The following is a 16,894-nucleotide window of genomic DNA, read 5'->3' on the forward strand; positions in this document are numbered from 1 at the left end:
AGGTAGTCATGGCCAGACTTCCTCTCATTCTTGCCTCGGATTTCTCTGGCTTGCCTGGTTGCATTGACCGGTGCCAGCAATCCCTGCTACATCACTGTCATATATACGTACATGCCACAGCGGTTCCGGTGGGCATCCATGCCCGGTGTGGCTGTGGTTGCATGAGTAATTAAGGCAAAGATACTAGCATGAGAGACTGCAGAATCCTATCAGCTTCTTCCAAATACATGCGTACCTTTCGGTGCTTCCACCTGTGCGTCATCCTCAAGAGCTCAACTACCACCAGATCATGGCTTTTATTTTCATATCTTTTACTAGTAAAACTCATTCACTTTTTATTGGCAGGTATAAACCTCTTTGAGTTTTCCCTCCCACTCCCATTCGGATTCTTCTGAGTGCAGTGGATCTGAAGGAATAAGAATAGTCCCACATTCTGGACCTGTGGTCACGTCTGCAAGGGTTCCTCTCTAGGGGCTCTCTCCTGGGGTACCGTGGACCCTGAATCTATATAAACACGTGTACTTCAGGTGTCCCCAGTTGCTGAGGATTTTCAGTTTCACACATAATAAGGATTCAGAAACGTCGTGCTGAAAATAAAGAAAAGATACAAATGAATGCCTTATACAGATATTCATCTCCAAGGATCCCAGGGGATGCTGATATAATGGGAAATTAGAACTCTTCTTTTCCTTCCTAACCAGTATTTTATTAGACCCCCAGTCTCATGGATGGGAAAACAGTTCCCGGTAAGTGCAGGGCTCATAAGAAGGACAGCGCCCCCAGGTGGGAGCGGGAGAGAGACACAGATAAACGGTCACATATGAGAAACTACAGGTTCATTCATTTCTAACACATATGTCATTTCCAGCTCGGATTATCTCAGCATTGGCCAGGAAGTATCGTCTATAACACACTTGTTTTTACATGGGAGGCAATGCCTTCTAAATCTTCCTGTGACCAATGACAAATAACGAAAATATATTTCATATACCTTCATGGCTTTCAGGGGTTTTATGTTAATAGGTGGTATTTTCCCCATTTCCTCTTCCTAACACTCCTCAGTGTCAGGAAGGGAGGTTTGACTCACATTGTCTAGTATTTATTTTCTCTTCCTGAGCTCCTGTCTGCCTGCAGCCATCTCCATGGGAGATGACCTAGCGACCACCAAACCTAATAGTACCAAGGGAACCCATTAGGTAAGGGAAGGACTGAGAAAATGAATACAGTAAAAAAAAAAAAAGTAGCAGATGAGGAAGAATCTGGCTTAGAACCCGTTCTGGTATTTGCCTGGTTTTTAGGCATTAAAATCCATGTAACACTTGGAGCTAAAAATTGAAGCTAAGCCAAGCCTTCCTTAGCTCATACTTTTGTCATAATTATTGTCACACAACATTTTGCATCAACAATGCCCACAACACTGCCCCGGGATGGAGGTCCTCACACCCCACGTTTTCCAGGGCGCTCATTACCTGGAGCTTGAATGTTTGAACGGTACTTCCCGTTTTGTTATATACGAACTGACCTAGGAAAATTTCTTCTCCCTCACATTGTTTCGAGATGCCCTGTGAAAGAAAACAACAGACAAGGGGGTTCTCATGAGTGGAGGTGGTTGTCTGTCCAGGTAGCAACAATTCATGAGACATCTTTGGGGGTCCACCAGGAGCACGGTGCTGTGCCAGGACCCAGTGCTGCCCTACACACCCAAGAGGTGTCTAACTCCGGGGCTTGTGAGGCAAGAGGAGACTGACCATAGAGCCGACTGGATAGATAGACAATAGTTAGATCGATCAATTAATCAGTCAATGGATGAGATAGATAGATAGATAGGTAGATAGATAGATGATAGATAGATAGATAGATAGATAGATAGATAGATAGATAGATGATAGATAGATAGATAGATAGATAGATCATAGATAGATAGATAGATAGATAGATAGATGATAGATGATAGATAGATGATAGATGATAGATAGATAGAGAGATAGATAGATATGTAGGTAGGTAGGTAGAGGCAGGGAACTAGAGCAAATCCCAGCATTAACTCTGGCTCAGTAACTGAATTTGCCATTGGCATACTTTGAATAAAATAAGCTCAAAGTGAGGGGTGCATGGGTGGCTCAGTCAGTTAAGCGGCAGCCTTTGGCTCCTGTCGTGCTCCCAGAGTCCTGGGATCAAGCCCCACATCGGGCTCCCCGCTCAGTGGGGAGTCTGTTTCTCCCTCTCCTTCTGCCTGCTGCTCCCCCTGCTTGTGCTCTCTCTCTGTCAAATAAATTAAATCTATATATTTAAAAAAAAGGTAGTGGTTTGCTTTCTGTCTTGTGACCCAGAATCATGCCATTTATAGGCATTCGAAGGGTATACAAAGCCAGCTGAGCACCCATGTTTTAACTACAAGCCGCCCCTCCAGATAGGGCCACCAAGGAGTTGAAGAGAGGCATAGAGCAACAGGAAACACCTGGGAACAGACACTAAGACAAAAAGTCTGGAGGCAGCCGATTGGTGACTGGTAGAGTGGCCTGGAGCAAGAATGGACTACCCTGGCTGTAGGGGGGACCAGCAGCATGTCTGACACTGTCATTGCAAGTTCTCGGGAAGGACAAACATGGGGCCACGGGCTGGGGGTAGGACAGGGGGTTGCAAGCGGTGGGCTGGGGGCAGGGCAGGGGGTTGCAAGTGGTGGGTGGGCGGGGGGGGCGGGTGTCCCATGCCCCTATTCTCCCCGTGTGTGGTTGACCAAGCTGAAATCTGGGCACAAGATTGCAGGATTCCTCAAGGGTCCACCTGCCCAATATCACACTATGGGGAGTCTGGAAAAATCGGCCCAAGCAGACCACCCACCCGAGTGGCTCGCCGTCGGCAGCCACCACCTTGCACGCGGAGCATTTGGCTGGCTTTGTACCCTTTGGCTCTTAAATGCAACAGACAAGCATCACCAGACACGAGAGAAAAGCACCTTTCCACAAATAGGAGAAGTGGTATTTGGGAATAAGGACTGGGAGGGAGTAGGAGAAAATGCAACACGACTATAATTAATATCTATTATTATCTTCCGAAACTTAAGAGAAGACATTGCATCCATGAAGGAAGAAATTTAGACTCTAAAAAAAGTAGTTAGTTGCAGGAAAAAAAAATTCTTAGAATAATCATGACAGCAGAAATGAAAAATTCAATATATGCATTAGGATATAAGTTGATAAAATCTTTCAGAAGGTGAAACAAAAAACAAAGAAGGAAAATTAGAGAGAAAAGATTTTTTAAATAATAAATTAGGTGATTCAGTCAAATCCCCAGGATGCGGACATGAAGTTCTGGTCAGATCAGAGCAGAAGGGCAGAATGGGTCAGAGGGACATCTTTAAAAAATAAAATAAAGAAGAAACTTGGAAACGATCTGACATGAAGGAACATAGTGGCAGGATTTTTACTCTTTGGAAAAAGAGGCGGGGAATGGTTTTGTGATAGGAATATAGAAAACTAAGCAAATTCAATTAAAACGAACAGGAATAATTAAAACAAATTCGATGTTTTAACGAACAGGAACATCAAAGTCTTACACAAAGAAAATAGTATTCCAATATACTATAGGGCTCAATGAGAACAACGCCGTTCACACAGCAACAGTGAAAACATTGTATATTGATTGAAGAAAGATATGCCATATTCCCTGTGTCTCAAACATGACACACAGATGGACCACTGACCTAGTAATTTCACCTCCAGGTACAGATCCAAGAGAAAGGAACACCAATGTCCCACAAAGACTCGCACACGAATGTTCCTGGCAGCATTATTCATAATAGTCAAAAAAGGGGAAACTCAAATGCCCATCAGCTGATGAGTGGATATATAAAACGTGGTCTATCTACACTATGAAATATTTATCATTCAGCAATTTATTTATTCTTATTTTTTTAATGTTTACGATTTTTTTTAAAAGATTATTTAAGAGAATAAGATTGAGAGGGAGGGAGAGGCAGAGAAAGTCTTAAGCAGACTCCGTGCTGAACGCAGAGCCCCATGCGGGGCTTGATCCCAGGACCCTGAGATCATGAGCTGAGCTGAAACCAAGAGTATCAGATGCTCAACCCACTGAGCCACCCAGGTGCCCCTATCATTCAGCAGTTTAAAAAAATCAAGTGTGGACATCCGTTATAGAGCACAGAGGAACCTTGAAAACATGATACTAAGTGGAAGGAGCCTTTCACTGAAGACCACATATTATATGGTTCCACTTTCATGAAATGTCCAGAGTAGGCAACTCTGCAGAGATAAAGTAGGTCAGCGGTGCCGGGGGAGGGGGAGCGGGCTTGGCGATGAAAGCTGACAGCTAAGGAGGGCAAGTTTTCTTTCGGAGCAATGAAAATGTCCTAAAGTCGATCGTGGTGATGGATACACAACTCTGTGCGTATACTAAGAGCCACTGACGTGAACGCTTTAAGTAAGCCAATTGCTGGTGTGTGAATGACATCGCAATAAACTTGCTTTTTAAAGAAAAGTAAGACCTAGACATTGGGGGAGGATGGCAGAGCCGTGGACGAGGACTAATCTTCATTTTTCATCGGAGGAAGTCAGTAGATAAGCAAAACTGAAAAATCAAGAAGTAAAAGCAGGGCCACTCGGTTGGCTTAGTTGGTAGAGCATGTGACTCTTGATTTTGGGGTGATGAGTTCAAGCCCCACATTAGGCATAGAGGTTACTTAAAAAAAGAAAAAAGAAGAAATAATGGTAAAAGCAAATATGAAGGCAAGTGTACCAAAACAAAGCAGCTAAAACTGTGGCCAATGGAATCTTCCAGAGAGTAGAAACCTGGGGTAGGTGGGGCGCCTGGGTGGCACAGCGGTTGAGTGTCTGCTTCGGCTCAGGGCGTGGTCCCGGTGTTGTGGGATCGAGCCCCACGTCAGGCTCCTCTGCTATGAGCCTGCTTCTTCCTCTCCCACTCCCCTGCTGTGTTCCCTCTCTCGCTGGCTGTCTCTATCTCTGTCGGATGAATAAATAAAATCTTAAAAAAAAAAAAAAAGAAAAAAAAGAAACCTGGGGTAGAAGCCCTGGCAGAAGAAAAGAGTGTTTGGTTCTAAGCATATGAGACTGTTGATTTTTTAATTGTGCACATATAGGTTTGATCAAAGTAAAAAAGAAAGTAATAGAAATCATCTGCTCCAACCCTCTCTCTTTTGTAGAGAGCAAAGCAGAGGTCCTGGAAAGAAGTCACTTTCTCACAGTGATAAAAATGGTCAGCTGCACAGTTCAGATGCCATCCCAGCGTCTGATTCCTAGCCAACCCCCTCCTAGCACAACCCACTCTGCACACGGATTCTGATTGTCTCTCACATAGACGGAAAACTCCTTGGGTGCGCTGGAGATGTTTCCTGAGGGAGACACCTTCTCCGAGATGTGCTCCATGGTAATGGCGGTTGGTTTGATCTTCCTGGCAAGCTTGATCAGGGCGTGACCCTGGGAACCCGGGAAGGCCCAGCACTTCCCAGGGTGGACATCCGGCTGGAAAGAAAACACCGAGTTAATCTCTTATCGGGTTGTATAGATCCATGACTGCAATATTGGTCAGCAAAACATTATTGACCACAGATCTCGCTTATGCCTATAATACAAAAGCACTGTGTGAGGTACCTACCACACAGGAGAACTGCCGAGATACCCAGGGGTTTGGTTGTTCTTCCAGAGCACATTATGCTTCTATCCCTCAAAGCCCTTTATTATAGGACTATCTATTATATGATTATATAATATAATCATATAATATATAATTATATTGTATATATATATAATTCATTGTGCATTTTCTTTTATTGCTCTAACTAGACTGTATGTTGCTAGAAGGCAGCCAGTTGGCATGAGTGGTGATGGCGTGCTCGTGGTAAAGACAGCGATGGAGGTGATGGTGGTGGTGGAGGTGATGATGGTGGTGGAGGTGATGGTGATGATGAAGATGATGGTGGTGGTGGTGGAGGTGATGGAGGTGATGATGGTGGAGGTGATGGTGGTGGTGGTGGTGGTGATCGTGGTGAGGATGGTGGTGGTGGTGGAGGCGATGGTGGTGATGATGATGATGGTGATGATGGTGATGGTGACGATGGTGCTGATGGAGGTGATAGTGGTGATGATGGTGGAGGTGGTGGTGGTCAAAGCGGTGGTGGTGGTAAGGAAGAAAAATGTACAGTATTCCAGATCTAGAGTCTGCAGTGAGATCCGTACAATTGCCCTGGAAGGTATTCCTACCTTGGAAACTGACTTCAGGTTGTAGGTTGTAGTTAAGAGCAGCCCTACCATCTCTTGGTGTCTACCTAGAGCCTTCTGACTTGAACTCACATGTTATTTGGAAATGTTTCCTCTCACACTTGGACTTTGTAGGAATGTGTTGGTCTGGAGAGCGTGTGGCACGGTGCTGACATTTAGGGGTGTGCACCTGGAGCTGATGTTTGTTGAAAGACTGACGTTTTCAATGAAAAAGGGGGCCCACAGGATCAACTTAAGGAAAAGATATGAAATGCAAACGTCCTATTTAAGAAATAATCTAGCTTACTGATTTTAAAATAATAAAAAAAATTGATAATGAATCAATCATAGTTTACTTCTCATAAAATAAGAAAGAATGTATATAGTTTGATGACTATTAAAATGCAAGTAGAGGGGCGCGTGGGTGGCGCAGTCAGCTAAGCGTCCAACTCTTGATTTCGGCTCAGGTCATAATCTCAGAGTTTTGAGATCGAGCCCTGTGTCAGGCTCTGCATTCAGCATGGAGTCTGCTTGAGATTCTGTGTCTCCCTCTGTCCCTCCCTTCCCCCCCAAAATAATTAAAAAATAAGATAAAATAAAATGCAAGGTGACAGTTTCAGGCTCTGTGACAAGTTCAGAGTGGCCTCCATTTTGAGTGTTAATATTTTCATGATAAATAATAGGCACAAAATCCTCAAATATAAAGAGATTCCTCTTAGTCTAGCTTTTACCTGCAGAATAATATCTGGAGGCATTTCGTAAGTTAAGAACCCGATCCCATGCCAGTAAAGTTTTGCTTTATTATTTTTGTAACTTTCCGAGGTCCCAGCTTCAATGATAGAGGCACCTGCAAAGATAAAACAATTTTGAAAATAAAGAAGTACACGTCTCAAAACACATCACTTGTATTTTCACCACGTTGTTAGAAGAGTATTCCCAGGCAAATTGCAAGTAATGGGACGTTCGCACTTGGGAATTGGTAGGGAGAGTACAGCTTCCCGCTCTCATTACTGCTGAGATTTTGTCACTTTGAGAAAACATGCTTGCTCCGTGTGGCTTCACATTTCTGAAACTGGTATTGAGTGAATTCCAGAACAATTGATTCAGAGGTGGAAATATGATGTGGACTGTACTTATTACCTAAACAGACGTACAGACGCCCATATTTTACAGCTCGTGGGATGAGCCTTTTATGTCAGCCCAACCTACTTAAAAACAAAAAACACATAAAAAACAACATCAGGGGTGCCTGAGTGGCTCAGTCCGTGAAGCAGCTGACTCTTGATTTTGGCTCAGGTCAGGATCTCTGTTTTTATATTTTGTCCAAATCTTTCCGTTGCATGTAGTCGGTTGGGGTGGGAGAAGCTGGCATGGGCTCGCTCCATCTCGGTCCAACCAGAAATTGGCATCACGTTTCATGCTCACATTTATTGAGAAACCGTCACGTGTTCGGCTTGTCCTCGTTCTACGTCGACTGTCCCTGGATTTACATTTGTCGTCATGGATTTTTCAAAATGGAAGCCGTACATGCATTCAATAGAGGGAAGAAAGCATAAAAAGGGTGTATCCGACGGCCAGTCCTTAAAAAAAAGAAAGAGGATTCTCTGGTTCGTCTCCCTGTGTCTTTGTTTATTTAGATTTTGTTTATTTATTTGAGAGAGAGAGAGCATGAGCGAGAGAGGGAGAGGGAGAAAGAGAATCTCGAGTAGACTCCCTTCTAAGCAGGGAGCCTGATGCGGGACTCGATCCCAGGACCCTGGGATCATGACCCGAGATGAAGGCAGATGCTTCACCGACTGATCCATCCAGGCACCCCAATAAGTATGTTTTCTTAATAAAAAAAAAATAGAGAGGGGGCACCTGGCTGGCTCAGTCAGTAGAACATGCAACTTTTGATCTCCGGGTTGTGAGTTCGAGCCCCACACTGGGTGTAGAGACTTCTTAAAAATCAAACAAAAAAAATCTTTAAAAAATAAAGTAGAAAATAAAATATAGAAAATAGGGACAGCTTGGAAGCATTCACTTTTCAGTTTTTACTCACCAGCTGATTTAAGGGCATAGTCGGCCATCTGGACTTGGTCTTCTCTCAACTTCTTAAGGACGTAATTTACCAAGTTTGACATCTCCTGTGCAAATATTAAAAAGAATTCTCTGTGAACAGTCTCAGCCAACTGCTTGAGTTTTGCCAATTCACTTTGTTGATTCGGACCTAAGGGCCATAATTTGCAAAATACAAACAGTGAACATTGAGGGAGCTGCCCAGAGCCAGACGCTGCCCGCGGATTTCTAATGCCGTCCATAGCGCTGTGGGATCGCCGCTCCCCGGGACCGCTGAGATGTGTCCAGACGCCCCCCAAGTCCTAGCAAGGATGGACCCAAGGCCCCTTCAGAAACCCTAACGACCCCCTCGTCGTCGTGCTCTGCAGTGAGGCGGTCACAGGAGGTTGTGTGCCACCTGCTGGGTCCCCCCCTTCATTCGCATCTCTGTTTAGTAATAAAGACTCGACCATTCTGTAGATACTTGGGCATCAGGCCGCTTACATGGAGTTCATGACTGCTTGTTAGAAAGTATCACCCTTGGGGCACCAGGGGGCCCAGTCAGTTAAGCGACTGCCTTCAGCTCGGATCATGATCCCAGGGTCCTGGGATCGAGCCCTACATCGCATCGGGCTCCCTGCTCAGCGGAGAGTCTGCTTCTCCCTCCCCCCTCCCCCACTGACTCTCTCTCTCTCTCTATTTCTCAAATAAGCTCTTCTAAAAAAGAAAAAGAAAAAGAAAGAAAGAAAGCATCCATCCTTGAGTTAATACCGGCTTCTTAAGGACCTTCTGATTCTAAAAAGGCAACTGTCCGCAGAGGACCCACTGTTGAAGTTCTCAGTGACGCGGACCCTTGTCCCAGGGCCATGACAATACAGGGCGCGGAAGGCAGGAGGTGTCACGGTCAGCTTTCTGGGTGCTTCAGAAAGTAGACATTAAGGGAAGAAGAGAAGCGAGCGCGGGAGACGGGCAAGAACAGCCAGGTTCACGGGCCCCGGCCTCGTGTTCCCTAATCGGGTGCTGGGGAGGTCAGGTGCACCAGCTTCGGCTCTGTGAATGAAAGTACTCTGCCCTTTAAGTTTCCAGGGGCTGCATTTCTGAATGATCTTCTGTTTGTTTTACTGGAAAATAAAACGGAGTCGGGTATTGACTTGGGCGGGACGTCAGTCATATTGTGACAGTCTTCTCCGTGACACAGCAATGATTGAAAAGCAGGTTTCCGGGGCAAGCTTCCCTGAGGTAAGCTCCTGTCAGGGAGAACGTTCAGGAGGAGGACACAGACTCATGGCAGCCAGCACTTGAATTTTCCGCTCCCAGAGCCTGTGCAGTGCGACCCCCCCCCCCAAGCGCCCTTACCTCGTCGGTGGCCTCCAGGGGCTCCAGGTCCTCGCCTTCGTCCGCGTTCCAGCTGTAGTGCAGCCCGTCCCGCGTATCTCTAAGCAATGCCTTCAGAACATCTATTTGTTCAATTAAAAATAGAATTTCACGGAAGTTGTTCTCCAAAGTCTGGCTTTCCTTCCTGTAAAGGGAGACCCCCGATGTGAAGGGAGGGAGCGTGGGCTTTCCGCCTTGGGCTCGGCTTCAGGAGCAGGGGAGGAAGAGGTGAGGGGCTTTATGGTGGAGGAGAGACAAAGTGTCCAGAGAGGGAGCTCGGGACGTCCCTTTGTCTAAAACACTGCCTCTCAATCCCTACGGAAAGCAAGGACATTCAGGGGAAGAAGCTTCCAGAGGGTGTCCCAATGCTGGGGGCGTGCTCTGTGGAGGCAAGTAGAGCTCCTCCAAACTTGCACGACCCTCGTCCCCCCAGGGGGCTCTACCACCCTGACCCGAGGCTGCATGACTTCACAGTGTGAAGCACAAGTCCCCACCAGCCACCTTGTTCCCTTGTGCAAATGGGGAACACCCTGCCTTTCCAGTGGGCTATGAATCAGAGATTTCATCCCGAGCCCTGAGGTCCCGTGGATCGGGCTCAGGCAAGGACGGTTATCTGGAGGCTGCATGGCTGGAGATGACAGCTGGGGACAGCCACCTGACAGCAGGAGGGCACAAGACGTTGCTTTCCAAGAATGGCTTCTGCCACTTGGACACTGTGGGAATTACTGGTGGACACAATGAGATGAACGTGTCAAGCCAGCAGGTGTTTCTTTAGGTTGAAAAATGTAAGCGCTACTCCCCTGGTGCCTCCCCCTCCATTTGTAAAACAATACATGTTCCAGGTTTGGCACGGTTGCATTTCAGCGTGGTTATAACAGTTTTCACATTCCACGAGAAAATTAGCAACAAAATAGAGATCCTGTTTGTGATCTTGTGTCCTGCTGCACCTCCCAGGCATTTGATACATTATTATGTATTATACTCATTAAATACATACATTATTCATTGTTACAGCTCTTTTGAAGGCTCTGTCATTCCCCATTTTACGGATATTCTCCAATGTATTTAACCACTGGCCCGTTTTTCTTCTCCAGGCTGTTTTCATTTTTTTAATCGTAACTAATCTTGAAAGCACGGCTCGGTGTATATTTCCTTAAGGAATGAGCCCCAGAAGCGGGAGTGCTTTTAGTTTTATGGTTTTAGAAAAGCATTCTGCTGCCAGAGTCACACCAGCAAGTCCCGCGACTCAGAAAACCTCACTCACTTTAAAAGCTCCAGTTGCTCTTTGGGCATCCGAAGTCTGGCCTGGAAGAAACCAGAGGACCCAAATCATTCCACATCCTGCCTAGTCAAGCAGAGTTAGTGTTCTTATTCGTAAAGGGGAAAGAAATCACATTTCCAACCTGATAGACAGGCATGACGGTCATTTCCAACCTGATAGACAGGCATGACGGTGGGGGGGGGGGCACTCCGAGTGTCCTCGAACACACCTGCATGTCTGTCCGCCTTCCTGTAAATAGTTGACATTTTGTGGGGACGAGTAACAACCAAATCTGAAAGTGACAATGGAGTCTAAGAGGGGCGGTTTCTCAAGGTAGTGAAAGTGCTCACTGCTCCTGAGGACACAGAAAGGAGGTGGGGAGGAAGGGGGAGGTGGGGAGTGAGGGGGAGGGGAGGAAGGAGGGGGAGGGGAGGAGGAAGGGGGAGGTGGGAGGGAAGGAGGGAGGGGAGGGGAGCAGGAAGGATGGAGGGTGGAGAAAGCGAGGGTGGAGGAAGAAGGAGGGAGGGGACAGAGGGGGAAGGAAGAGGGAAGGGAGGGGGACAGAGGGGGAGGAGGAGGGGGGACAGAAAGAGGAGGTGGAGGGAGGGAACAGATGGGGGAGGAGGAAGGAAGGAGGTATCAGAGGGCCATGCTGAGGCCTTAGGCTATTCTTGTTATAAGGAGGGGCGTCCCCTTTCTACATGAGGGACCCAATGGATGGCGGGATTCCATTAGCAGAATTGCAGACGTTGACCTAGGCTGAAAGGTGTCTGAACAGGTCCATCTCCTGTGTGCAGGGGTGATGCCCCGGCCAGGCCCAGAACGAGCAGGGGGTGAGGATGCCGCTGAGGGCGCACCTGCAGGGCCCAGGTGGAGGCATCAGCAGAGAGGGGGACACGGGGACAGGGGACAGTGGGCCTGTATTTGGGCTGCGGCACACCCAGCCTCTGGCTGGGCGCCAGCTCCTCTGTGCCCTGAGCTCCTCGGCCGCGTGGCTGCCAGGCTCTCCCACAAATGGCTGCAAACCCAGGAACCTCGCACAGTAGAACGGTACCCTTTGGTCTCGGAGGCCGTGCTTTCCCCTGAAGCTGGGAGAGAGGGACCTTCGGCCTCCTGTTTCTTCCGGCGGCATCTGGTGGCTCCTGGCTCCCTGCCTGCGCTGCCTCCTTCCAGTCTCTGTCCGGCCTCCCCTGGGCGCCTCCTCAGGGACCCCTGTCTCCGGCTCCAGGGCCCGCCTGGGAAATCAGGACGATTTCATCTCAGGATCCCTGGCTGTACTGAGGAGACTCTCCATGTCGAGGTGACACTCACAGGTTCTCAGGCTGGGGACCTGGCCAGCTTTGGGGGGTCATCTTCCAACCCACCACAGTGACCATCCATGCATTCCTGGGGAGCAGTTCCCAGCCTCCTCTGCTGATCGGTCTGCTCTTCTGTTTCGCAGACCTGCCCTCCTACCCGTTTGCCCTGCGCGAAGTAGCTCGGGCAGGGAGGGCATCCCACGAAGGCCTCTGCGCCTGTGTGAGGACCGCGGGCCCAAAGGAGCACAGTGTGGTGTGCAGTAAAGTGACTCTGCTGGGTTGTTGTTTTTTTTAATTAATTTTTTGGGGGCGTTTTGCCAGTTGGGGGGGAGGGGCAGAGGAAGAGAATCCCAAGCAGACTCCGCGCTGAGCAGGGAGCCGGATGCGGGACTCAATCCCAGGACTCTGAGATCATGACCTGAGCGGAAGGCCGATGCTTCACCAACTGAGCCCCCCAGGCGCCCCTAAAAATCTCAGGATTTAAAAAAATATATTTTGTTTTGGCTTCTCCCCCAAAAGGGTGTCGAGGGGCTTCCACGACAGGAACATAGCATGAAACGACACAGGACGATAAACCAGCGAGGAAGTAAAGGGATAAGAAAAAGGGGACTGGAAGGTGAGATCGCCGTGCAGGACGTGGACGGCACCCAGGCGAGCCTTCCCTGCCTGGACGTTGTCAGCCGTGGGCCCCACGCGGGGTTCCAGCACCAGAGCCACTGACACTGATGTGGGGGGTTGGGGTGGGAAACAGGGATGACCAAAATTCACACCACGCACCGTGCTAAAAACACCAAAGATCAAAGGTGTGGGAGAAGCTGCGTTGCACCACGCCTGGTGACGCCACCAGCACGGGTTCTCTGAGAACTTTCTAGAGACCCTCCCTGCCCGCTGTGGCCCCCCCACGGAGCTCTCTGGAGTCTGCGGTCAGTCTGCATTTGCAGTCACCTGAGCACTGAAGGGATCAAGGAGGGACCGGGGGAGAAAGAGCTGTGTTGTTTGTTGCTGTCATGTTTTTTAAAAAACTGTTTTATTCTTAAAAGTATGGAAATCTCAAACGTTTCATACACGTCACAAATTTGCACATCACCCTTGTGCGGGGGCCACGCTAATCTTTTCGGTCTGGTCCCAAGTGTAGTGCACGGGCTGCGTGCCCAAGCGATCACTGATGTGTTTTGCTTTTTCAGGCAACACGGGGCGCCTGGGGGGCTCAGTCGGTGAAGCGTCTGCCTCTGGCTCAGGTCATGATCTCAGGGTCCTGGGATCGAGTCCTGCATCCAGCTCCCTGCTCAGTGGGGAGCCTGCTTCTCACTCTCCCTCTGCCTCTCCCCCTACTTGTACTCTCTCCCTCTCTCTCTCTCTCTCTGTCAAATTAAAAAAAAAAAAACGAATTCAAGCCCCAGGCACACAAGTAATCTCCCTAATTGTTCTAAGTAGGCTTCCTAATCCATAAATGGATTAGTAAACTCTTGTGAAATCCTCATTTTAAGGAGCAAGTGAAATGTGTATTTAATGTGCTTACAATCACTTCGGCTCTGGGGTTATTAGTACCCAGATAATGCAGGAGGCACGGCTAGCTTCTTGAAAAGCAGTAGTAAGTTATTAAGGTTCACTACACAAAGGTCACCTAGAAACCAGGAATCGTTTATCCTTCTCGTAGGAGTTAATCCTAAGTGAGAAATTAAGCATGATTGCAAAGATTTGGAAAGAGGGATGTTTAGGTTTATAATATCAGAAAATTGTAAATAATCCAATTGTTTGGAAATAAGTGTTACTATGTTACTTATTCATGTCTATTCCCTGGAATATTAGTCAGGCATAAGATACTGTTATAAAATGGTATCCAGGGCTGCCTGGGGGCTCAGTCGGTGAAGCATCTGCCTTCACCTCAGGTCATGATCCCAGGGTCCTGGGATCGAGTCCTGCATCGGGCTCCCTGCTCAGCGGGGAGTCTGCTTCTCCCTCTCTCTCCCCTTCTGTGTGAGCTTTTTTTCTCTCTCTCTGCCTCAAATAAATAAATAAAATCTTTAAAAAATGATATCTGAAGAGAAGGGACTGTTGTTTAAAATCTATTGTTAATTGAATAAAAACAGCTTCTATTGCTTGTAGCTTGGGATCCATAAAGAAATCAGGAAAGAAAGAAAGAAAGAAAGAAAGAAAGAAAGAAAGAAAGAAAGAAAGAAAGAAAGAAAGGAAGGAAGGAAAGAAGCCACCTAGAAATAAGTCCCAGTCAGTGCCACAAGGTCTCTAAGAGGGCTTTCTTCTGAGTGAAAACCAGGTAACACTGGTCAATAGTGTGACCACAGTGAAACCCTATCCCGCTGAGAAATTCTGGCTTTAGAGGCTCAGCGGGAGAAATTTTTAGGACGAAGGCACTGCTGAGTGTGCTGGTCTGTCCGACACTGAGAGGTGGAGGGAAGAAGGTGTTTTGAAAATGGGGTAGACAACACTGTCAGATCCTTCATTCTTGGGGGTGGTATTTCCTGAGGCCCTGTGTACCTGGCGACTGCCTTAGGCTCCAGACAAGCCCCCCGCTCCTTACGGTTCTGTGTGGGGGTGGGGAGGAGGCAGGAAGAGGCTCCACAAGTCAACCACGTGTCCACAGTAGAGGCAACACGGGGCTGTGCAGACACGGTCACGGGCAGTCTGGCCACGGAAGCCTCTGAGGAGGAGACCCCTGAACCGGGCGGGAATGTCATGGAGAAGCCTCCCTTGCAAGATCTGGGGTGGAAGATTGGAGGCAGAGGGAGTGCCCGACATTGAGGCCCCGATAAACTACCGGAGGAGTTTGAGTGTGTTGGTCAGGGTCCTCCAGAGAAACCCAACCAGTAGGATGTGTGGAGAGAAAGAGAGAGATTCATTTTGAGGAACTGGCTCCCATGATTGAGGAGGCTGGCGAGTCTGACACCTACCGGGGAGGCTGGCAGGCCGGAGGCCCAGGGAAGTATTCCTATTGTAGCTCAAGTCTGAAAGCCATTTGGGGACAGAATTTCTTCGTCTTTGGGGGACCTCAGTCTTTTTCTCTCAAGACCTTCAACTGATTGGGTGAGGCCCACCCATGCTACAGAGGCTAATTTGCTTTACTCAAAGCCTATACATTTAATGTTGATCACATCAAAAAATACCTTCACACACCATCTAGAACTAGTGTTTGACCAAACATCTGGGCACCTAGCCTAGTGAAGTTGACTGATAGAATTAGCCATCGTAATAGGGGTCAATCCCAAATTGGCAGTAACCAGAGGCCTCTGTTGCTCATGCTAGAATTCTCATTTCTGTTTTCCTGGTGATGATCTGACCATCTGGCCCCAGCTCCTGTGGGCCTGGGTCCTGGCCTTTGGTGTGAGGGCTGCGTGGCGCAGGGAGTATCTCAGGCTGACCCTCCTTTGGGGTTTCCTTGGGGCTCTCCTTTCATCCCCGATCTGACACTCGTGATACACAGATTCCAGTATATGCAGAGCGGGTGGCATCCCTGCAGCTGGGAGCCATTCCAGGTATCAACCTGTGAACTTCCCAGGGGACGGTCCTCCCTGGATCGGATGCTGCGGGGACCCTACCAGCACCATCGCCCCCTGTGGGGACATGGCCAGACACACTGCCCTCCAGTAGTTGCCGGAGAAAAAGGAAGCAGGATCTCAAGGACAGTGGCCATGAAGTCAGGTGCAAGGTAACTGCCTGGGTGGAGTCTGTCAGTCTGTCCTTCTTCCCGCCGCACCATGGCAGACCTGGCCCCAGTCATTCTTCTCTGGTCTTTGGAGGCAGAGCATGGAGTGGGCAAGGCCTGGGCTGGAGTGCTGGGGAGGCAGAGGTGGGTGGACCAGAGAGAGGACACCGGTGTCTGGCCACAGTCTAGCCCATGTAGATGGAACTAGCTTCCGGACAAAGGGGAGACCTCCCCGTCCGGAGCATCAAGCAGTGGTTCACAGTGATGTCCTGTTGGCCAGTTTCTGCAGGCTATAGCCTCCCCTGAAGACCCATTGTCTGTTCAGTTTTTGTAACAGAACACCTAGCCTGGGGAGCTTATGAGCAGCAGAAATCTAGTTCTCACGGTCCTGGAGGCTGGACGTGTGAGATCAAGGCTGGGGAACTCGGCCTCTGGTGAGAATGGCTTCCTGGTTCATAGCGTCTTCTTCCTGTGTCCTTGTGTGGCGCGGAGAGCATGGGGGCACCGTCTATGGTCTCTTCTGGAAGGGGACTCATCAGCCGTGAGGCTCCAGCCCATGACCTCATCACTACCCAAAGCCCCCCCCCCATCCCTGGGGATTAGTTTCAACTGAGACCACGTCAACATTCAGTCTGTGGCATTCGGACCCTGGGCCCCCAAATAAATGTCCTTTGCAAAATGCATTCATTCTATCCCAATAGCCTCCAAAGTCTTAGCTCATTCCAGCACCAACTGAAAACTCTGAAGTCCATAGCCTCATCTAAATAGCACCTAAGTCTGATATGGGTTAAGATTCCAGAAAAAATTCATCCTGAAGCAAATTCCCCTCCAGCTGTGAGGCTAGGAAACCAACACGTGATGTGCTAAATAGAATGAGACAGGTAAAGGGTGACATCCTCACTGCACAGGGAAGAAACGAAAAGACACAAGGTTTCCAAACATTCAGTCTATCGAGGAGCCTGTGGGATCAGAGGCTGGAGAGAATTTGTAGGGTCTCTTAGTCATAAAACCACTTAACAGGACTCTGGTC

General features: G+C 48.3%; 1 protein-coding gene and 1 pseudogene across 1 annotated transcript in view; both read right to left on the reverse strand.

Annotated features, from left to right (window-relative positions):
- Nucleotides 1–467: 467 nt before the first annotated feature.
- Nucleotides 468–16,894, reverse strand: part of SUN3 (Sad1 and UNC84 domain containing 3) — a 21,575-nt gene continuing 5,148 nt past the window's right edge. The window contains exons 4-10 of the mRNA XM_008703582.2: nt 10,909–10,949; nt 9,627–9,789; nt 8,275–8,359; nt 6,965–7,080; nt 5,331–5,498; nt 1,470–1,562; nt 468–587 (exon numbers count right to left, since the gene is read on the reverse strand). Of these exons, the coding sequence (XP_008701804.1) occupies nt 468–587; nt 1,470–1,562; nt 5,331–5,498; nt 6,965–7,080; nt 8,275–8,359; nt 9,627–9,789; nt 10,909–10,949 (786 nt within the window). The remainder of the gene's footprint in view (nt 588–1,469; nt 1,563–5,330; nt 5,499–6,964; nt 7,081–8,274; nt 8,360–9,626; nt 9,790–10,908; nt 10,950–16,894) is intronic.
- Nucleotides 13,256–13,356, reverse strand: LOC121105932 (annotated as a pseudogene).

Source organism: Ursus maritimus, unplaced genomic scaffold (assembly GCF_017311325.1).
Source record: "Ursus maritimus isolate PB19 unplaced genomic scaffold, ASM1731132v1 scaffold_3, whole genome shotgun sequence".
NCBI lineage: Eukaryota > Metazoa > Chordata > Mammalia > Carnivora > Ursidae > Ursus > Ursus maritimus.